Raw genomic sequence first — 23,587 nt, 5'->3', positions numbered from 1 at the left:
ACTTTGGCCCTCTAAGTGCTCAGCTCCAACTCCCATCTGTCTTCACATTCATCATGCTAGCTTGGGCTGATGGGAGTTGTAGTTCAGCAACACATGGACTGATTTATGAGCACAGTGCTTCATGAAGTAGTAGCATTCAGGCCTCTGCCTTGTGGGACTTACAATCTCTCACTCATCACAGGGGAGGGAAATGGAGGCAGGGGTGAAAAGGGAAGGATTCTACTGTCCAATTCTTCATACCATAGCTTAAAGAAGAAGTGGAGATTTCCCAGTGGAATTGGGGGGTGCATGGTGGCCTGCTCCTGTGAACACATATAGTGATGTGCACCTTTCATCAACACGCTACTATTTTTATGGGAGATCCTTCCTCTCCCATCTGAGGTTATAGCCCTCCCTGTGGTAAACAGTGTGGGGCATGGACTTTCAAATGATTGGAAGAGCATGTTGCAGCTCCTTGTGATGTAGTTCCTTCTCCCACTTCAAATTATTTTGAATTGTGAAATAACACCAACAAGATCAAATGTTAAAAACCAATTAAACATTTAAAATGCATATGTGTTTCTGTGTTGTATTTGTACTATCGCTACGACAGCTGCTTCTCAGCATTCCACTTGTCACTTAGGAGCAAGGCCATCTGCAATCAACCCCCCAGGTAGAGTGTCCTGATTTTACTACAAAGAAATGACCCAGTGGGGTGATCCTCGTTTAGTGCCACGTATTTCAGGATGACTCCGTCAGGGTAGAAATCCGCTGTCAATGGCAACCTCTATATAAGTAAGCTTCTCTTCTGGAAACCAGATGCAGTTAAGGCAGAGTTGTTCTTCATGGGTGGACCTAGCTAGCCAACCTTCTAGCTCCTCCATATGACTGCTCTTTTCCAGGTGCATCAGAAAAAGGCTGGGGGCGCTAACATTCCCAGCCAACAATGTTAAAAAGCCAGAGTACATGCTCAGGATCTCTTAAGATATAAGGCATCACCCAACTGTATTCATGATTTGAAATCTGCATTTTTGCTTAAGAATATGTTCTGGGCCAGGGTGGGGGCATGGAGGATGGTTTGATACTAACAAGAATTTCAAGATTATGAAAATTCGACATAACACTATTTTATCCCCTTTCTAAAAGGCTGAATGTTAAATGGGATCTCAGGAGACTATGTAAAACTATTGGTGCTACATCTCTCCCCAGAATGGCATGTAAACAACAGAGGGTTTCTTAAATGAAATCTACTTTTTGACATAGACATATTTCTTCTTTTCCTTCCCAGACACCCCCTAATCTAGAAGAAATTGATCACTGTGACAGTATGTGTTTGTCAGAAGTTGGGGAAACACAAGTAGTTGTGAATAAACATGGTATGTTTATCGTTTTAGTATACTGGATAAAGTCATGAAGCCAACCCAACTTGGCTAGGGGTTCAAAACCTCATCCTATTGGTCCATGGTGGCCTGCTGTGATCATAGAGGGGTTACATGCCCTCCCGGCAGGGATTGGCAGCCCTCAGAGGCTGGATGTCATGTGATATCAATCAAACTCTAAGGGACCAGTCAAACCATGGGGTGGCCTTAAGCATTTGACAGGAGATAGTACTCTTGTACTACTCATGTTTACTCAGAAGAAAGTTATAGTGAGCTCAATGGGGCTTATCCTTTATCAGGTTTGTTTTGGGTCAACTAAGGGGTTATACCGTGTGAGACTTAAAAGTGTAGTTAGCAGTGAAATCCCAAAAGTAAGGTACATTGAGTTCAATGGAATTGACTCCCAGAGACATGTATTTAGAATTGCAGCCTCAGCCTTTTAAAACAGTTAGCAGGATTAATTCTTTGAGCAGTGCTCTACATTCACCACAGGCCTCTTAAACTGATCCAGCTCCCATCTTTGGCGATCACTTGTAGCGAGTAAGATTATCTTCCATGAAAATGGTCTTAACAGTGTGTCCATGGTGACTGTGAAGGCCACTTCTGGATCTGCACATCCTTCCACAGTGGTGACATAGATTTCTAGGTGGGAGTTGATGACAGTGAGGATTTGCCGAATGTGCCTTCCTCTTAGCTCCTTTCTCCCTTTCGTCCTGAGTTCATGCTTCTTCAAAGTCCATGACACCTTTGGTAGAGACTGTTCTTCAATTGGAGTTCTCGCAGGCCAGTGCTTCCTAGTTGTTGGTGTTCATACTACATTTTTAAATATTTTCCTTGAGAGCGTCTTTAAACCTCTTGTGTTGTTCACTGGGGTTGCACTTTCCATTCTTAAGTTGGGAATAAAGTAGTTGCTTTGGAAGACAGGAACCAGGCATCCAAACAACGTGACCAGTCCAATGAAGTTGATTCTGAAGAATCATTGCTTTGGCACATACCAGGCTGACCATTAATCAGAGATGCTGAGAGGTGCCTGGAAGGCACCTCTGTTCTAGGCAACAGTTTACATTGTTGAACTGCTCTGATAACCAAGGATACCTGGTGGTCGAACAAACTGACAAGCAGTCAACCCATGGAGCATGCTTTTCTCCTGTCTAGATTGCTTTCAGGTCCGAGCTGCTGTTCCTGTTAGGAGTCTTGTAAGGAATCTCCAGATAGCAAGTCTTTACTTCTCTACTTGTTTTGTATGTCAGGGTGTCGAATGCCTCATTAATTGTTTCTGTATTACAACCTGTGTTGGCTATGTATCTGCCTTATTCTTTGTAATTCATTGGGGAACTCATTGGAATAACTCATGCCTTCCATAGAAGAGATTGTAATCATATGCAGAGAAGAATACAATATTGCTCCTAATGGCCTCATCGCTGTTGATTTGTCAGAAGCTTTTCAAATATAAAGATGTGGTTGTGTAAATGCAGTGATGAATAAGAAAGGAGCCAGAAGCCACCTGTTTAATGCTTTCTATGTGTAATCAGTGGATTCAGACAAATGGCAGAAATATAAGTGCTGACAGTAAAACAGCAAAGCCACCACAAGTGAATTTAGCATGTCTGTCTGTTGTCACGGGTGATTGGCGCTAGTGCTCATTTTCTGTGATGTGTCTTAAACATTCAAACAGTTATAGTGTCAGAATATTCATCTTCTTCACCCCCTCCACTACCATATTCTTAACTAAACAAAGATACCGCACCGTTGATCCATCCTGTCTATCTAGCTACTATCCAATTTCCCCTCTACCCTTTCCAGACTCTTAACTTGTGCTGGTGTTGGACTCCAACTCCCATTAGTCACAGACAGCATGATAAAGGGTCAGATATAATGGGAGTTGTGGTCCAGCAACACCTAAGAGAACCACAGGTTCCCCATCCCTGTCATAGAATTAAGAGTGCCACCACTGTGAAGGTTCACTTCTGAGAAGAACCATCTGTTGCATCTGGTATGACAGACTTGCTGGGAGGAATGAGCCTGATAAAAATCTTAACCTATGGGCAGACATATCTGGAGGCAGGTGGTCCTTCCTGTGACTACATGTCACAGAGTGCTGTTAAAGGTCAGAAGCAGTACTTTGAACCAAGCATGGAAATTATGCAGGAGACTATGTAGTTGATAAGACAATGAGATCTAGCAAGAGGAGGTTCTGAGAGGCTTTCTGGATAACACAGTAGGAAGGAAGGCAAGCAAGCTAAGTCAAGGTTAATTATCGTCTAGATGAGAGAAGGTCACAGCATGAAACCCCTGCAAAAGTGTGCACAACCTGAAGCTTTGGAAACTTAAGTAGATGAAGAATTAAGCAGGCCACCTGTAATGATGGCGTGGCACACAGAATGATAACATATCCAGTTCCCTGTTCAGTGCCCTTTGGCAAATGGAACACTTTGCATGTAGGGCAGTTGAAATAATTCCCACTGTGGAGTTTGTTTTAACATACAGTGGTGCCCCGCAAGACAAATGCCTCGCAAGATGAAAAACTTGCTGGACGAAAGGGTTTTTCGGTTTTGCGTTGCTTCGCTAGACGAATTTCCCTATGGGCTTGCTTCGCAAGACGAAAACGTCTTGCACTTTTTTCTTAAAGCCGCTTGAAGAGGCGCAGTTGCGACGGACCGTGCTTCGCAGGATGAAAAACATCACAAGACGAAAAGACTCACGGAACGAATTATTTTCGTCTTGCGAGGCACCACTGTATCTGGGATATGCTCTTTAATAATTCCAAACATGCATCATACAAACCTTGTGATTATTTTCCCTCATCTGGGCTGCGGTGGGGGAACAGTGTTCTTTCAGTTGTATAAGGTGGTGGTAGTCTCTGGCACTTGCTAACTTAATGAAGACATCTGACACATGCTTTACTGGTGGTGTCAGCTGAGTGACATGGGGGGGGGAAGAGAGAGAGAAAAGGGAATGTGTGTTCTAGTGTCTTGGTAGGAAAATGGATTCTTTAAACACTCAGGTGGATGAATTTATTTTACTTACTTACTTATTTAAATTATTGAGAACCTACCCGCCCCGTTTCTGTCCTTAAGGATCTCCAACAACAGAAAACAACCACATAAAATCAAGTAGATAGCAGTGCCCTAGAAACTGCAGTTATTCAGGAATTTCAACAAAGCTAAAGTAGGGCATCAGGAGGTGGGTTGTGGGGGCAGCTAATGGTAATTTATCTCAAAAGCCCTCTGAAAGAGCAAGATCTTAACCTGCTGTCTGAACCCCATTAAGGAAGGAGTCAGGTAAGTCTCCCCGATAAGAAAGTTCCGCAAGATAAGCACCACAACCAAGGAAGTCTTGTCTCATTTCACCACTCACTACATGTCAGATGTCTGACTCATCAGACATTGGGAACATTAGCCACTTTAAGCTGAGGAAACTGCTCTTGGGTACTTCTTGTTTTGAAAAAAATGTTTCTGCCTCTGCTATTCATTCTATGACTGGTTCTTAATTTGCTGGCAAGCACTCTTCCAGGGTATTTTTACTTAAGAATAATTGGTATGTATTTCTGTTTTTTAAATTAGAAAACAAAGGAATCTGAATTTGCAGGAATAATGGAAGGTCTACAGAAAGAGCGTGACATTTTTTCAGCTCTAATAAAGTCCCTGCAAGATACCAATAGGTGAGTGTCAAATTTTGCCTTTGAATACAAACAATGATGTCTGGTCACTCATCAGATCAGTGGGATGTCATCCATTTGCAACAGCCCAGAGTTCTGGTAATAAGGAGGAATCTTACACCCTTATATTAAAGTACTTTGAGACCAAGTAGCTCCAGTGCTATTCTGTACCCACTGAAACTTAAGATGGGCTGCACTAGAGGCACAATTAGGTTCCTTCTTTTCATTATATTTTGTTTTCTTTGTTTTCTTCCACCTCCAGCTTGGCTGCAAAAAAATTGGAAGTTTTTACTTCCGTTTTAGATTAACTACAGCTTCCCATGTTGTCTGAACCTGATCAACTGTGCTCTGTCTAAACTGTGGTTTATTGAAACATGCCAGCTCCAAGCCATAGTTTAATAATCTGGCTTGTTTTAATAAATTATGGTTAAGATTAACCACAGTTTTAGGGTTTGGGATGTATTGCTAAACCATGTAAATCTAAAATGAAAACAGATGTTTCCAATCATCTCATGGTCACAATGGAGAGGAGGTGTCTGATCCTGAGGCTTACTGTAACTCCTTATGTAACTCATCCTATGCAGTGAAATATGAAAATGCAGAAAATTGGTGTTTTCATGGTACCTGTACAGTGGTACCTCGGGTTAAGTGCTTAATTCGTTCCGGAGGTCCGTTCTTAATCTGAAACTGTTCTTAACCTAAGCACCACTTAACCTGAAACTAATGGGGCCTCCTGCTGCTGCCGCACCGCCAGAGCCCAATTTCTGTTCTTATCCTGAAGCAAAGTTCTTAATCTGAAGCACTATTTCTGGGTTAGCAGAGTCTGTAACCTGAAGCGTGTGTAACCTGAAGCGTATGTAACCCAAGGTACCACTGTATGTCCACTGCAGCCTCAACTTCCTCCTTGCTCCCTGGCCCACCAGGTGGAGAGGAAGGGCCACCTGTAGAGAAGTGACCCCCCCATCCGAGGGAATCTTGACCCCCCCACCTGATAGCAATTGACCCGCCTACCTGAGGGGAAAGTAACCCCCCACTTGAGGGAAGGTGATCCCCCCACCTGAGGAGAAGGTGACACTCCACCTGAGGAGAAATGACCCTGCCGCAGCGACAGCACTAACTCTTGCTGTCAGCTAGGTCCCAGAAGGAATGACCTTCATTACAGTTAAGCGTTTTAGGCAAAGCCAGTGACCTTTTTTCTTTTAAAAAAAAATCCAACAATACTTAATTCTTGGGTTTTTTATTATTATTAATTTTGCTCCTACTTTTGCCAGCTTCTTCCGTTTGGATGCCAGAAACCAGGCACTGATTGCCTCTAAACAGCAAAAGAGCTGAGCCTCTTTCTAATGCTGAAATGGAGAAAATGTAGCCCTGCAGAAGTTGCTGGATTCTCATCTGTCATCAGCCCCAGCCAGAATGGCCAGTGGTCAAGAATGATGGGGACTATAAGCTGGCAGCATCCAGAGAGCCATAGGTTCCTGTGGTATAGACAATGCTGAGCAGGCCTGGACCAGGGTGGAGAACCGGTAGCCCTGAAGAAGTTGTTGGACACAAGCTCCCATCAGCCCCAGCCAGCATAGTCAATGACTGGGGATGATGGGAGTTGTAAGACCAATAACTTCAGGAGGGTAATTAGTTCTCTACCCCTGTCCTATTAAAAGTATTCCGTATGAGGTAGGGCAGGTGCAGTTGGAGTTTTAAGGAGCACCTATTGTGGTTTACATAGTTTTTTAAATGTGTTTTTATTATCTTTATTTTTTGGTTGGGAGAGCTGAGCATTTATTAGTGTTAAATGAATCTTTTCTCCTTTGAAGATTTCTCTTTCTCTTTCCCTATTTCTTAGACTGACTTAAAAAGCAACCTTAGCATTGGCATTCACAGATGCTTACTTTTCACTCTACCTAGAGAAGGCAGGGAAAAGTTTTACGTACTCAGGTCTTTTAACATCCTGCCTCTGGCCAGCAGCATGTTCCCCTTCTTATTTTAACCATGCAAATGTGATCCAATTTGCTTGCCATGTCATTATCCGCAGCAACCTTTACTTTTGAGAACCAGCTCCATCCTTGGATGCTTTGCCTGTGTCACAATTGATATTAAAATAAGCTACATTTATATTAATATGTGGAGATTTTCCACACATACAGACACCCTTGAGTGTGGAAGTCATGAGTTCAGTGGAAGATGTGTGAGATAAAATAAATCTAATATCTGTGACAGAGGAGTTGCTCATAGACGCAGAACAACAGGGTGTGTTGTGCCAAATGTACTTCAGTCTGATTTTTTCTGCGGGAGGGAGAAATGAGCTTGAAGTTGGCCCATTAAGTGTGCCTTGAAGGTTCTGAAAGATGCCAGAATGTAAATGTGCAAGGGTTTCTATTCCTTTCGTCTTATGTAAAGATTTTTTTTTTTTTAATGCTCTGCATCGAGATGAGAGGATTGCATGCTTTCAAGAGAGTTTAGTTCTTTCTGCTTTGGAGTGAATTCTTTTATCGGAACCTTGATGTATAAAAGATGCCAGAGGTTCACAAGAAAATGACCCCAACTGTTTGATGAACCTTGAGTGATGCCTCCTTACAACTTCAGCATACTGATTTTTTTTACTTTTGAATTTTATTTTAGCATAAATAACCTTCAAGAAGAATTGCACAACATTTCTGTGTTGCGTAAGCAACTAGAAGATGACATCTTAGCTAACTGGAATTTGCGGAGAGGGCTGGAAAGTCAAATCAAAGCTAACAGAAGAGAAGGTAAGGAAGAATATGTGGCAAAGCATCTTTCATAGCATCATAGAATTGGTAGAGTTGGAAGGGACCACAAGGGTCATCTAGTTAAACCCCCTGCAATGCTGGAATCTCAGCTACAGCATCCATGACAGATGGCTCATTCGAAGCAGCTAATTATGAACCACAGCAGGGATGGGGAACATTTTCAGAGCAAGGGCCACATTCCAAGCAATCTTCTTGACTCCATACGTCAGTGGTGGGTGGGTCCAGATGCAAAAGTGGACAGAGTAATGAATATAAATTGTACGTTTTGTACACTAGGCTAGTTTCTGCATACACACACTCACACACCCTTTTCTATAATCCACCAGACCAGCAAGGGACACTATCAGAGTTCACAGACGCATTCCAACCAGCCAAAAACACTCAGGTGTGCAGTAGGGCCAGTGAGGGGTATGGCAGGTGGGGAAAGTTTTGAGGGCCAGGTAGACCATGAAAGCCACATTTTGCCCTGGACTAGGTTTTTCTGTCCCTGGTATAAAATGCGGGAGATCTGCTAAGTCACTATACCTCCTTCCCAGCTGATTTGGATTTGAAATAAGTTGATTACTACAGGTCTTTTTCTACAAATTGTTCAGTTAAATAGCACAAACCATTCTTTCTATTCAGTTCCCGCAGTCTGTTGCACCAAAAGCAAAAAATATATATTCTGCACTGTTATTAACCTGGCGTTTCCCCCCAAGATGTCTGGTTTCTCTCTTTCTTTCTTTCTTTCTTTCTTTCTTTCTTTCTTTCTTTCTTTCTCTCTCTTCCTCTCCCTCTATCCTTCCTGTCCCACCTTTACTTTGCACTTGCTCCAAATTATTAAATATGCAAATTATGATTCTGCATTAGATTCACAATGCATACTGATCGCTAGTAAAAAATCTAATACGTCTAAAATGTCAAAAAGTTACAAAGGAATGTGAGGGTAAAAATTATTTCAATTAAAGGGAATGCTTTGGGACAGAAGTAAGTAGCAACAATTTCCTCCCGTTTTAGCAGGCTGTTACACTACCATTTTTCATTACTGTTGTTATGTACCACCTAAACATGTACTAAGTACTTAGTTTTTAATCATTCGCAAACAACTCCATGCCTAGTAGGGTTTATAATCTAAAATTTAAGAAGTGTAAGGCTTGTAATACAGTGTTGCCACCTTATCAGACAGTGTAAAGTAATGGATTCAGACCTGATCTTTGCAAGATGCAGAGCGAGGTGGTAGACTTCTGGCTGAATATAAATGCTTCCTTGCATTTAAAAACACATACACCAACCAGTTTGCTTCAAGTGAAAAGCTAGCTCAGGTTCTAGCATAGTTTTTTCTTTGTTGTGCTTCTTTCCTACCTAAAAGGATCTTGTTCTGTAGGGCGACCAATCAGTATTGGGGTTTCCACAGTTGAGCGCTTCAGTCCATTCTTCCACTTCAGGGTAGCCAGTTCATTCTGCTACATGCATACATGCATAAAGGCTTTGAAATGGCAGCCCAGTTACCACTTACGTAGTGAGTGTACACCAGGAGTCAGCAAACTTTTTCAGCAGGGGGCTGGTCCACCGTCCCTCAGACCTTATGGGGGGCCAGACTATATTTTGAAAAAAATAAAAATGAACGAATTCCTATGCCCCACAAATAACCCAGAGATGCATTTTAAATAAAAGGACACATTCTACTCATGTAAAAAGACGCTGATTCCCGGACTGTCTGCAGGCCAAATTTAGAAGGCGTTTGGGCTGGATCTGGCCCCCGGCCCTTAGCTTACCTACCCATGGTGTACACAGTCCATTTATTCTTATGTAGGGACATAGGTTGTTGTCTTACACTGAGCCAGATCATTCAGTATCCATCTAATTCAGTATTGTTTACACTGACTAGCAGTGGGTCTACAAGGCTTCAGGAAGCGGTCTCTTCCCAGCCCGACTGAGAGATGCCAGGGACTGAAACAGATCTTCAGCATACAAAGTGTGTGTGCTGCCATTGAGCTATAGTCTACCCAATATTCTAGGCTAGGACTTTGCAAGAGGGCAAACTAGTTTCAGGACCCTGGCCAGCTCCTTGTGGAATGAGGATTAGAGGCTGGATACAATAGACTTGCTTCACCTGGAACTGGGTGTGGGACACAGCTGTGGGCAGTTGGGCTGAGGAATTTATTGATCTATCATTCAAAACTGGTTTGAAATCCACATCATGATAACCGTTTCAAAATATTTGACCTGGCAATATATCACGTATTATGATGTTAGAAAAACCATGAAGCCAGTGCTTTTCTCGTGATTCCTGCAGTTTGCCTGAGCTCTCTGCTTCCTGCAGTGGGCAACAATCCTCAGAGCAGTTTCAGACAAAAGCAGCCCACTGGGAACTTTCCTTAGTAATATAGATGGTGACGCCATGAGCTTCTTGCTTTAAGGTGCCAGGCTGGTAAATGGTTGAGGGAGATGCAGGTCTGAGCCTGCCCTGTTGTTTAATCCTCTTCCCTCCCTCCCTACCCCCCTCTCTGTCTCCCACCTGTTTCTCTCTTGTCAATGCTCTTTGTTTCTCATCTTCTGCGTGTTTGTGTGTTTGCCTGTGTCCCCCCCTCATTATGTTCCCCTTTTTCTCCTTACCCTTGAAATCTCCCCAATTATTTCCTCTCCCCTTTGATTTCTCACACATTTGTTTCCCCAGCCCTATACTTCCTTATGTGCTGCTTCTTTCTTTTTCTTCTCTGCTGTCCACCAAGTCCCACTGGCAGAAAAACGGGGGGAAGTGTTTTTATTTTCATTTTCTGGTGCTTACATTGTTGTTTCCCCCTAAATTAGCTTCCCTCCATATTACAAAGGAAGGGTTTTTCTTTTTTAAAGAACTTACCTCTTTGCTTGCTTGCCCTTGCTGCCTCCTTTTGATAAAAAGTGAGAGATTGGTGGGTGAGGGCTTGGGGGGTGAGGCTTCTGCATCACAATAGGGGGAAATGGAAGGGGAAGATTTAACTGGCCACCTTATGCTGAAATAGGAGGTTGGATAGTTGTCAGGTGAGAATGATGGGGTGTTTGTTAGTAAGCAGTGCACCCTACTGAATTCAATGTGGCTTATGCCCAGGGAGGTAGAAATTCATTTAGTTGAACTCATGCATTTGGCCCTCTGAGTGGAGAAGCAGATGCAACTTGACACTTGTAAATTACTTAAATTATTCTTCGATTAGTTGAAAATAGATTAAGTTGTTTAATAATTTTTTGTTCTGTAAAATTTTATCTATTCTTTCTAGTTTGGCCTGGTTTATAAAAGAAATGCAATTTTTCCTGGCAAATTTTTTAAAATACAATTTTGTTCTGTATAATTTTATCCATTCTTTCTAGTTTGTAGTTCTAGCTATACTTCTGCAACTTTAATTTAAGAGAAAATATGCTAATTAAAATGTGCTAATTAAAAAATTATCTGTACTGTAAAATAACAGTTGTAACAATATGTTTAAAAAATTGTCAGTTTTAGACCCCTAGGTAGTATCAGTTGCCAGGACTTTACCTCGTTCACCTATACATAGTTCCATCCTTATTTCAGACATTGTGATATTGGTATATTACATTGCTTAGCTGGTGATATATCATATTGTTGAAAGCCAGATATTGCCCAGCTCTAGTAGGGAGCCTGAGGATGTAACATCCACCTTGGACCGGCCCATAAAAAGCAAGTCTAGAGTGAGAGACTGGCGTGATGTCCGCTGTTTCCAGGAAGTCTTTTCAGTGTGAGACTTTTATGGGTGAGCAGGACCCTGCATGAGAACCTGGAGGCTGAGGAGGAGGGTTTGTTAGCAGGAAAATGAATTCATATTGATTTGGTATTGATATTGATGTTGGTATTGGACCCCTCTGAAAACATCAAAGTCTGTCAGTCAGTTGACTACTTTGCTGCATCATGGTAGACAGAAACAGTCATGTATATTATGTACGTCAAAAAATATCTACCCACTAAGGCATCTCAGAATCTGCAGCAAGCATGGCTGAGTTCTGAGCCCTGAACAAAATATGTTTGCATTGTTCCCCCATAATTCTGTCCCTTTGAACTGTTCATAGAATCATAGAATCATAGAAGCCTGAAGCTGTATTACGAGGCATCATGCCTCTGCTGGTTAAAAGACTGGATAAAAATAGAGAACAGGGAGCTGCTCGATTTAGAGGGCTTCGATAACAGATACGGCTGGCATGCCTACTTAGGACATGAGAAAAGGAAAGTACATAAGGGGTTTGGAAACCATGTCTTCAGAGGTCCAATTATTGAAATATGGGAAGGATACAGAAATTTATTAGAACCTAAGGTCTCACATTGGTTCTCACCTCTTGAAGCGATGAGTGTGAAGAAAATCAATATGAGGAGTAACTGGGCGACATATAGTCAACTATCAGTTAAAGAAGATGGGAAGTGGAAAATAAAGCCCTATGAGCAAGTTAAGGAGCATGTGTATGATTGGCTACATCATCGTCAAGTTAATGAGATGTTCAGGAAAGATACTAAAGAAAGAGGGTATGCGGATAAAGACTCTAAATTTCAGATGGAAATTATAAATAATGATGTAAAAATAATATCTAAAATGTACCGGATGTTGCTGGATTGGAATCTAGGAGATGAAGAAGTGAAATCAGTAATGATCCGCTGGGCTATAGATGTAGGCCATAGTATACAATTTGAGGAATGGGAGAAATTATGGAAAGAGGGTCTAAATTTCACAGCATGTATAACAGTAAAGGAAAATGTTATGAAGATGTTCTACAGGTGGTACATAACACCTGTAAAACTATCAAAAATGTACAAGATATCCAACAAATGCTGGAAGTGTAAAGATAGGGAGGGCTGCTTCTACCACATGTGGTGGGAGTGCCGGAAAGTTAAAGAATTTTGGGAAAGAATATATGTTGAGTTAAAGAAAATCTTGAAATATACGTTTAAAAAGAGGCCTGAAATCTTTCTGTTAGGGTTATTAGGGAAGGATATTGAAAAGAAAGATTGTAAATTTGTATACTATGCGGTTACGGCAGCAAGGATAATTCTTGCCCAGAAGTGGAAAAAACAGGAGATGCCAACGATAGAGGAGTGGAGATCAAAGTTACTAGACTACGCAGAGTTAGACAGACTGACAGGAAAGATCAGATACCAAAGAGACCAAAAGTTTATCAAGGACTGGGGAAAGTATGTGGAGTACCTGGAATGTATCAGTGAGGGAAAAACGACGTTAAAGGGATTTAGAGAAGCACTGTGAAAAGATTAAGAGTTATTGTTTTAAGCAAACAGAAGTTAACAAAGAAGACCAATGACAATACAAACTAAGAAATGTGGGATTAGGGGTACTGCTACGAAAGATTTACGGACAAGCTGAAGGAAGTCTACAAAGAAATGACAATGTAAAGTTTTAAGTGAAAAATATCTTTAATGTATGTATATTGCGCGCGGGGTGTTTGGATTTTTTCTTTGATATGCTTTTTTCTTTTCTATTTTTCTTTTCGTTTCTTTTTTGGAAAATCAATAAAAATCAATTAAAAAAAAAGAATCATAGAATTGTAGAGTTGGAAGGGATACTGAGGATCATCTAGTCCAACCCCCCGCAATGCAGGAATATGCAGCTCTCCCATATGGGGATCGAACCTGCAACTTCGGCATTATCAGTACAATGCGCTAACCAACTGAGCTATCCTCAGGATATTAGAAATCCCTGCAGAACACTCATTCCCACTGCTGATTTCTGAGGTTTCCTGAAGTAATGCCCTTACAACATTCAGCCTTCTGTTTTAGTCATAAGGACTAACAACTTGATTTTGTAAGAAACTGCTGAATCCCGCACCTGGTTTCATATTATATGCACTTTTAGCACATGCACAAAATCACAGAGTATGTAGATGTGACAGCAGTAAGAAGGGAGTAGAGATCTGCAAATAATGGTACACTCGTTCCATTGAATGGGTACTTCAGTTACAAAATATATTGGTGGTTTTTCGAGGCCAGAGCAGGAAATTCCAATGCAATTATATAGATTAAGCTGTCTTCTTCTTTTTTTTAAAAAATAGAGGAAACCATATCTTCTTGGGGAGAACAGACGTCTTACATGAGCATTTGTTTAAGAGACCAGGGTGGTTTGGAGTTGCAGTTGGACCAGCTGTCTCATGATGAGCTTAAGAGAAAGGTATTGTTTTCCTGTTCCTTTACAGTCGTCCAGTATTTCTTGGGCATGCCAGCCTGCTTCTTTGTTTGGAACTCTGATGTGGGTGATTTTTGGAGGATTGGGTCCAGGGAGGACCTGCATGATCTATAAATGTACAAGAGGCAGTTGCAGATTCCAGGCATCAGGACAGACTAATCTGTCCATAATTCCTGACTGGAGCTAATGGGAGTTGTAGTCCAAAACATCTGGGGAACACCAGGGTGGGAAAGGCTACTGTAAGTAATATGCACTCTGCCCTGCCAAGCCACAAACATGCTGTGCCACTAAATGCAGTTTCTGAATACTTTTCAAAGGTATCCCAACACAGAGCACATTCCAGTAATCCATATGAGAGCTTACAGTGTACAATACGTCTGTTTTTCTTTAGAATGCTGCAAGATCCATGGGAGTTATTGAAATAAGAATTGTTCTTTCTCTGCATACCAAGGACCATTGCTCACACCCTGTGGTTGTTATGATTACAGATCAGAACCACATTGTGTACCTATTAAGAACTGTAATGAGTTTACCTATTACAACTGTAATGTATTTTTTCTTCAGAAGTGCCATTGCCCTCAGGTCCTTATTGCAAGCCTGCCATGGGCATCTTCTGTAGTTATTACTGTCATTAGCTATTTTGGAATATTTATTGGTTTGGTGGTATGCCTTATGCTTGTTAAACAATTCATTTTAAATGCATCCACAATTACTGATTTAAAATAATTGTTAATTTAATATTGTATGTTGTATATTGTATTATTTTAATTATGGTTATTGTATATTTGTCTTTGGGCTATTCTGTTGTTAACTGCTTTGAGTAGAATTTTGTAGAAAATGTGGCAACAACAGCCAGCCACCATCCCCATCATCAGCTGGTTGGCTGCAGTGAGAAATAGATGTTTGACTAGATGGGCCAGTGGTCCGATCCAATAGGCTCTTCTCATGTACTCAGATTCTTAACTCCCTGTCATGGGTTTCTTGGGGTATACACTCAGTGGGGGGGGGGGGGAGGATGCATACACACTTCAAACCTGAACAATTTCAACTGGCAGGCAATGCACACCTACAGTGTATCTTTTAAGAAATTGGTTGTTGAAATCATGATGTATGAAGCAGTCTGAAGAATGTTAAGAGCTTCCAAAGTCTCTAAAGGCTTCCTTTTGCTTTTTCAGGTTGCTGAACTCCTCTCAGTCGTGAAGGAGCTGCATTTGGCAAATCAAAACCTTAAAAAAAATCAACTTGAAATCTCCACATTGAACATTGTGGCAAAGGAAAGTCAGGATACTCTAGACCAGAGTGAGGTGAGACTTAGTTTCTTGGTTCTGCTAAAGCTGGTGGAAGTGCAGCTTTATTTTTAAACATGATTTCTAGATACAGTAGTACCTCGGGTTAAGAACTTCCATAGAGCTTGGTTTCCACCCCATCTCTTACTGTTCAGCATCTACATGAAACCATTAAGTGAGGTCAACTTAGCATTTAGAGTGTGGTGTTAGCACTAATTCAATGACCCAAAATTCTGGTTCATCTCATATAAGACAGTTGAGATGATGCAGAGGCTCAAATGGCTTGGTGGAGTGGAAGGTATTTGGGCATTGATAGAGCTGAGGTTGAGGGCTGCAGTCTTGGGTTCTCAGTTCTTAAGCTTGAGAGCCCTTTGTTACTGGGTTCAGATTGCGTGCCTCCATAGTCGCCTCATTCTTGGTATCTGTGTCCAGGGTCCTGCTGGAAGGCGAGGCTGCAACATTCTTAATGCATTATTGGCGTGGCACTGGACCCCACATAGCCTGATACTGTGTGTGTGTTTAAAAGGGACTCTGTTAACTTCTGGTTATAAGCATACTGGAGGTTTCTGAGTGTCTCCCCGCATTTTTGTCTTGAACTGAGACCCCCAATACTGGATCTGGGTTTTTACAAGGTAGCTGTTTCTTAAAGTAGAGGCGATGCTTTGGGGGAGATGTTTCCTGCAATTTGCGCTGCTCTCCTCAAGGGGGTGCTGTTTCCCTGCAACTGTCAACAGAAAACCACAACAGTGGCATTTATATAACACTTTTGAGTTTTTTCAAAGTGGTTCACATATAGTATCTAATTCTACTCCTTAAAAAGAATCCTGTAAGTCTGGCCAGGATTTTGTGTGTATGGGGTTTTTTTTTACACATTTTTAATCCAGTTTTTCTCAAAAACACTGAAGCTTGCAGCCAAGAAAAACCAAGTAATAAGAACACAAAGGGATTAAGTAATGCCCCAAGCTATTAATTCATAATAAAGATAAATAAAGACTATACAAATTTCAGCAACCACACCTCAGTCAAAAATCCAAGCAGATGGAGTGGGAGGAACAAAAACCAGCTTTCATGAAAATGAAAGATCCCAAAGCCTTCTCAAAGAGCCAGGTCTTAACCCTATGTGGTTGGACTTGATGGGCCTCCCTGAGGAGGCCATTCTGTGGAACTGGCATGGCAACTGAAAAAGCTCCAATACTACTGGATACCTAGTAAACTTAACTGAGAAAAGTATTATTATTTTTTTAGTTTTATTTCTCAGCTTTCTACCCCACCCCTCATCATAAATCATAAATAATCTCAGGGCGACTAACAGCAGTTTAAAATACAATAGAATTGGGGCAGGGAACCTTTTTGGATATGCTGGGGGTTGAATCTGGGGCCTTCTGCATGCAAAGCAGATACTTTTACCTCTGAGTTGTGGCCCTCCCCTGAATACACAAGTACTCCTGCTACACCAGGGATGATAAAATCTCAGGACCGGGGACCCATTGTGACCCTTCAGGCTTCTCTGCCCTTGGAATTTCCCCAAGGCCTTTCCATATGCCACACTCCTGCAGGCACAGCTTTGAACCCTGAGTGTCATTGAGCTCTGAGAATGCCAGTGGCTTGCAGGCAAGGTAGAGGCATTCTCAGAGCAAATGGCCACATTTGAGCCAGAAACAAATATTCAAGGAGGGTGCAAGGAAGGGTCAGTAGGTTGTGTGGCCTGGGGAGAGTCCTAAAGACCAGCCAGAGAGTCCTGGTAGGCTGCATTTGGTCCCTGAGCCTGAGGTTCCCATTAGGATGAAACTATGCAATGGCAAAGGACGCGGGTGGCGCTGTGGGCTAAAGCCTCAACGCCTAGGGCTTGCCGATCGAAAGGTCGGCGGTTCGAATCCCCGCGGCGGGGTGCGCTCCCGCTGCTCGGTCCCAGCGCCTGCCCACCTAGCAGTTCGAAAGCACCCCCGGGGGCAAGTAGATAAATAGGTACCGCTTACCAGCGGGAAGGTAAACGGCGTTCCGTGTGCGGCTCTGGCTCGCCAGAGCAGCGATGTCACGCTGGCCACGTGACCCGGAAGTGTCCCCGGACAGCGCTGGCCCCCGGCCAATAGATGTGAGATGGGCGCACAAACCCCACAGTCTGTCAAGACTGGCCCGTTCGGGCAGGGGTACCTTTACCTTTACCTTTATGCAATGGCAAGAGCATGATGTAGTGGTTAGAGTGTTTGACTAGGACCTGAGAGACCAGGGTTTAAAACACTGCCCAGCCATGAAACTCACCAGGTGATCTTGGGTTAATCACAATCCCTCAACCTAACCTACATCACAGGGTTGTAACAAGTATAAAATGGGGAAGAAGAGAAACATGTACACCACCTTGAGGTCATTGGAGGAAAGGTGGGATATATATAGACACACTGTTCAGTAGTGCCTGTAGCGCCTGTCACGGGAGATTGTGGACTCTCCTTTGCCATCTAGCCTCTGCTTAAATGCCTTCAGCAATCTGTCAGGGATGCTGTTGTTGCAGTGCAGATCTGGCATTGTTGATGCAGATGGTCACCAAGATTGCTTCCAGGTCTGTGAGACTACAATTCAGTAGGGGACCATGGAGCAAGGCCTCAGAAGTTGCACGGAGCTTGCAAAAGAGTAGAGATAGGGGAAAGACAGATCTTAAGGTAGACAGAATAAATGGTTTTCAAATGGGGTTAGACAGATTCTTGGATAAATTTATCAACAGCTATTAGTTCCTGGTAGCTAAATGCAACCTTCAAATTCACAAGCAGTTTGTCTATGAATACCAATTATGGGCTGGGGGGAGGCAGCAGCGGATGATAGTAGCCTTCATGCCCTGATGGAGGACTGTAGAGGCATCTGACTGGTTGCTCTTGAAAAAATGATGTTGGCCAAGTGTTCTCCACCACTCATTTCAGTCTGTTCGAATCTGATATCTAAAGGTAAAGGGACCCCTGACCGTTAGGTCCAGTCGTGACCGACTCTGGAGTTGCGTTGCTCATCTCGCTTTATTGGCTGAGGGAGCTGGCGTACAGCTTCCGGGTCATGTGGCCAGCATGACTAAGCCGCTTCTGGCGAACCAGAGCAGCGCATGGAAACGCCGTGTACCTTCCCTCCAGAGCGGTACCTATTTATCTACTTGCATTTTGACGTGCTTTTGAACTGCTAGGTTGGCAGGAGCAGGGACCGAGCAACGGGAGCTCACCCCGCCGCAGGGATTTGAACTGCCGACCTTCTGATCGGCAAGCCCTAGGCTCTGTGGTTTAACCCACAGCACCACTCGCATCCCTATTCTGATATCTAATATGGCCTTAATCCCAGAATCTGCATGTTAAATTGTTGTTTGGGGGGAATATTAGCTGAAAACTTGCTTTCCTCTCCCCCTCCACCCCCCCCCAATGTTACACAGTGGTATCACAGTTCTTCTGGCACTAGTGTGCAAAACAATCCTATTTCTTCTTGAAGAGTAGCACACACACAAATATATGTATGTATTTTTATATTTAATGTCTGTCCTGGACATTTGATAGCCCTATATCTTTTAGCAAAATAAGAGAAACTGGAAAAAGAGAAAACTGACAGCCCTTCAGGTGCTTACACGGCTTTCTCCAAGCTAAGCATCCCAGTTCCATCAACGTTTCTCCACAGGACTGCACTTTTGACCCTCTTCATTGACTTTTTCTGAAGTCATTTGTCTAAATCCTTGAAATGCAGTGCCCAGAACTGAAAACATACACATTCCTGGGTTATACCTACATATCCTGTAGGCAGTTTTTTGTAGGAGTTTTGGGGGGTATTTTCATAGGGAAGGAAGGCTTAATGCCCTTCCCCTGTTCTGCAGCACAACAGTGCTGATCCAGATCTTTACCCTTGCTTCCTCAAGGTGCTATGGACACCTTTAGAAATAGCAGGGGAATGTATTTGGGGGGTCTCCATCATCACATCTAATTTGGCCCTCAGCTTTGTACAGCATTGAGTGTGCCACCCACATTGAATAAATATTAGAATACTGAATTGGTCGAATTCTTGGTAGTGGGGCTTATTTTAACGTATTGGAAGCTGCTTCATTTGGTGCTGCCATGGGATTTGTTCATTCGTCTCAACCAGCACATGATGCCCATCAAGATATAACTCTCTGAGCCCAGGACTTTCTCTTGGCTGTTCTAAAAAATGTATCATTTTTTTCTTTCTGTGAAGACAGCAGAAACACAATCCTGCTAAGCCCCGCTGTAGAGTCTTACTAAGTCATGTCTCCCTTGGGTTGCCACAGCTCTGAGCTGTATGGGGTGCCTTCGGGCTCCAAAAGAGAGATAAAAAAGGTTGTTTTTCTGTTGTCCTCTGAACATCTGCTTTCAGATGTGCTGAGTCCTGCCTCTGGGACTCATGGGATCTTTGCAAACCAAGCATATCAACTATTCATTTAGGAAAAAACACATTCTCAAGGTTTTTCATTGCCATGGGATGATTTGAAAGAGGAAGCTTTATCCTTCGTAGACCTTCTCCTGGCCTTGAGCCACATATTTTACATTTTTTAAAAAAAATTGGTCAAGCATTAAAAGTCTCTTCCTTGGGGTACAGCAATTTCTCCATCACTCAGAAGCTAACACTTGAAGTCTTGAATGCAGCTCTATGCTTGCTTGCTTCTTTGCTGGCCTTTTAAAGTAGATCAACACAATTTTAGTAACTTGGTGCTGGTCGGGAAGGAGCTGTTGGTGACTGTATGCTTTCTTGTATCAAGTTTCAGAGGCAGTACGCTTCAGAAGACCATTTGCTGGGGAGCAATGGTGGGGGGAGGTCTCTTGCCTTCATGTCCTTAAGTGCATAAGAGCCCTGCTGGATTAAGCCAACTGTCAGGCCACTGTTTATACACTTGGAGTTTTATCCAGTGTTAGTTCTACTCCAGGAAGACCCATTGGAATCAATGGACATGACTATCAGGTCCACTAATTCCAGAAGGTCTACTCTGAATAAAACTTAGTTGGATATAATCCTTGATGCTTTTTTACTCTCTTAGGTAATGTATGAAGCTAGCCTTAAGAAAGAGCAATCTGAGGTCTTAATAAAATATTTTTCTTTTCAGTAAACTGTTTATCACATGACCGAAATCTCCCATTGGCTCTTAATAGTGGGGCACCAAGGTCCTGGCACCCAGGCCTTCTCATTTGTCCTTTCAGGCTGTTTTGGTGCAGCCATGCCTGTGAGGCAGGTAAAAACACAGCTGTTGCTTGCAAGCACTGCTAATCAGCTGTTTGTCCATTTGGGCAAAAGCAGTTCATGCGCAATCATTATTATGTCGTCAGGTGATTGACAAGTGAGTGCTCCTCATTGCCACTAGAAATGTGAAGTCCTGAGGGGAAAGATGGGGAAATGGAAGAAACCCAACCCCTCATTTCCCTCCCACCCCTTTTTGCCCCATCCAACTGAAAAATGTTGGACTATGAAGTATTTTCTTTTGGAATGAATGATGAATAAAATGTTTAAGATAATACATTCATATTTTTACACCTCCAAAGTGAGGACTAAAAACTATGTAATAGGAAGACTTTTATGTAAGACTATGTACAAAATTGGATTATTACAGTTTCTGTACCCAGAGGACACTGAGTTGTGCACTGAGACCACAGTTGCCAAATGCAAGATAGGGGGCATGGCCTTTGTTGCAAGAGAAGGAAGAAGGATTCAGTACCTTCTTTGCTTGTGGGCTTCCTCTTGGATATTTGGTGGATCTGCTTCGGTCCTCTTGACTGGGCCTCCAAAGACCAGGAGGGGGTGAAAGTACAGAGCAACACAAAAGAACAGAAAGTGCATGCAATACTTTCAGATAAAAATGCATGCAATACTTTCAAAAGCTGCACAAAACAGAACAGCTTCAGGTATTTTGGTTGAGTAATGCAGTCTGGGATTCTGCCAAATACGTCCCTCCTGCAACATGGTGGCAAGGCAACTTCCGAGCCTTCTTCTTGCTTACTTCATATACCTCAATCTTCTGCAGCTTGTGAAAGAAACTTTTCTGTGTCTGAAAATACACCAAATCAAGAAATGTACCAACATGTGAAAGGGAAGAGATGCTTTTTCAAAATTAATAGAAGTAGTAGTAGTAGTAATAGTAGTAATACCCTGCCCATCTGATTGGGCTACCCCAATCACTCTGGGCTGCTTCCAACAGAATATAAAAGAACACAACTAAACATCAAACATTAAAAGCTGCCTTCAGATGTCTTCTGAAATTCATATAGTTGTTTATTTCCTTGACATCTGACAGGAGGGCATTCCACATGGTGGGTGCATTGGGGGAACTGCCAGAAGGCCCTCCGAGCTGGACCTCAGTGTCATGGCTGGACAATGGGGCAGGGATGCACCTTCAGGAATAATAATAATAATAATAATAATAATAATAATAATAATAAATTTTATTCATACCCTGCCCTCCCCAGCAAATACCAGGCTCAGGGCGGCTAACAAGCAATTTAAAAAAAAGTTGATTGAAATACAACTTAAAAACAAGATTAAAATACAACATTAAAACAATTAAAACATTAAATGCAGCCTTCTCACAGGAGGAGAGAGGAAAAAAGAAAGTGGGGGAGGGAATCCAATTGATTCTAAGCCAAAGGCCAGGTGGAACAACTCTATCTTACAGGCCCTGCGGAAAGAAATCAGATCCCGCAGGGCCCTGGTCTCATGAGACAGAGCGTTCCACCAGGCCGGAGCCAGTGTTGAAAAGGCCCTGGCTCTGGTTGAAGCTAATCTGACTTCCTTAGGGCCCGGGACCTCTACGGTGTTGCTATTTATGGACCTTAAGGTCCTCTGTGGGGCATATACAGGGGAGTATACAGGGCCAAGACCATTTAGGGCTTTAAAGGTCAGCACCAACACTTTGAATTGCACTTGGAAATTGTACTGGGAGCCAATGTAGTTCCTTTAGGACTGGTGTTATATGGTCCCGGCAGCCACTCCCAGTCACCAGTCTAGCTGCCGCGTTCTGGATTAATTGCAGTATCTGAGTCACCTTCAAAGGTAGCCTCATGTAGAGTGCATTGCAGTAGTCCAAGCAGGAGATAAACAGAGCATGTACCACTCCAGCAAGACAGTGTGTGGGCAGGTAGGGTCTCAGCCATTGCTGTTAGACAGCCATCCTGGACACAGAATTAACCTGCACCTCCATGGACAGCTGTGAATCCAAAATGACCCCCAGGCTTCGCATCTCCAGTCAAGCCATTAGTTTTTAGAAATTCTTGATAAATGTGCTGGCAAATAAAAATAATAAAAAGAAGCAGAAACTGGTAATGATAACTCAGAAAATGACACTGATTAAATTTTATGTAGTATACATTGAGTCTTCTTCTTCCCCCCTCCCTTCTTTTTCTCAGCTCTTTTTATGGAAATGAGTGCTTTATGTCTGCTTCACACTGTGAAGGCCTGGAGGAGATGTAATGATTTTCAGAATGCACAATAACTTTCTTTGTTTTTACTATAATGTTGATGGTTTCTTCTGTTTTTTACTTTTTGCTAGCTCTTCATAAATTGACAAAACCAAAGAGATGCTTAGGTTTCTTACAGTTTGGCAGCTTTTGTAACTTTTTTTTTTTAAAAAACCCCCTCTAAATTTATTTTGTAATTATTGTATGTCTAAACTGTACTTTGAATATACAAAACATGGTAATTTTATGACATACCAAGTTAGACACAATACATTTTTATGTTACTAAAATAACAAAGTGATATTTGATCTGTAAAGGGTGCTAAAGAATGTATTGAAGATTTTTCAGTTTTCCCCATATTTGTGTATTGCGCTGGGGGAAAAAACCTATTTCTCCCATGGCTTCAAAATTTATCGACCCCCCCCCCGGTCAAATGTGGGTTTGCATGGGGCGTGGGTGGCCTGATCTATTTTTCATCCATGATCTGCTCAGGGATCCAACTCCTTGCTCTTGGTTTCTCTCCTGGCTGCTCCCACTTGATTGACTATAGGCCATCCTTGACAATGTTTCCACCCTAAAAGCAGGTTCTTTTAATCCCAGATAACACCTGTGCAGGATAATGAATTCTTCTGCTGGCTTTAAGCAGCTTCCTGATTCTTTGAGTTCAAAATCGTTTGTCAGAAGAAGAGAATGCAGCTGAAAAGAGCTGTGTCCTGTTCCCATGGTGCTTCCTTTAGAACAGGGATGGAGAAACCTTTACAACCCAAGGACTACATTCTCGTGTTGGGAACCTTCTGGGGAATGCATGTCAGAGACAAAGTGGGTGGAGCAATGGATATGGCTCTTACTTTGAATAGTCGGCTGTATTTAAGCCTCACAAAAGTCAGAGGTTTATATTTGCATACTAGGGTTGCCATACGTCTGTTTCCCCCCAGAAATGTCCTCTTTTTCAGGCT

At 42.4% G+C, this 23,587-nt stretch overlaps 1 protein-coding gene across 3 annotated transcripts in view; it reads left to right on the top strand.

Moving 5' to 3' along the window:
- The window catches only part of CDK5RAP2 (CDK5 regulatory subunit associated protein 2), a 142,799-nt gene that overhangs the window by 57,785 nt on the left and 61,427 nt on the right, over positions 1 to 23,587 (top strand). For all 3 annotated transcript variants that reach the window (XM_082208776.1, XM_082208774.1, XM_082208775.1), the window contains 4 exons: positions 4,922 to 5,019; positions 7,633 to 7,760; positions 13,803 to 13,918; positions 15,109 to 15,237. In XM_082208776.1, the coding sequence (XP_082064902.1) occupies positions 4,922 to 5,019; positions 7,633 to 7,760; positions 13,803 to 13,918; positions 15,109 to 15,237 (471 nt within the window). The remainder of the gene's footprint in view (positions 1 to 4,921; positions 5,020 to 7,632; positions 7,761 to 13,802; positions 13,919 to 15,108; positions 15,238 to 23,587) is intronic.

Source organism: Podarcis vaucheri, assembly GCF_965113315.1.
Source record: "Podarcis vaucheri genome assembly, chromosome: Z".
Taxonomy (NCBI): domain Eukaryota; kingdom Metazoa; phylum Chordata; class Lepidosauria; order Squamata; family Lacertidae; genus Podarcis; species Podarcis vaucheri.
This window is presented reverse-complemented; position numbering and strand designations above follow the sequence as displayed.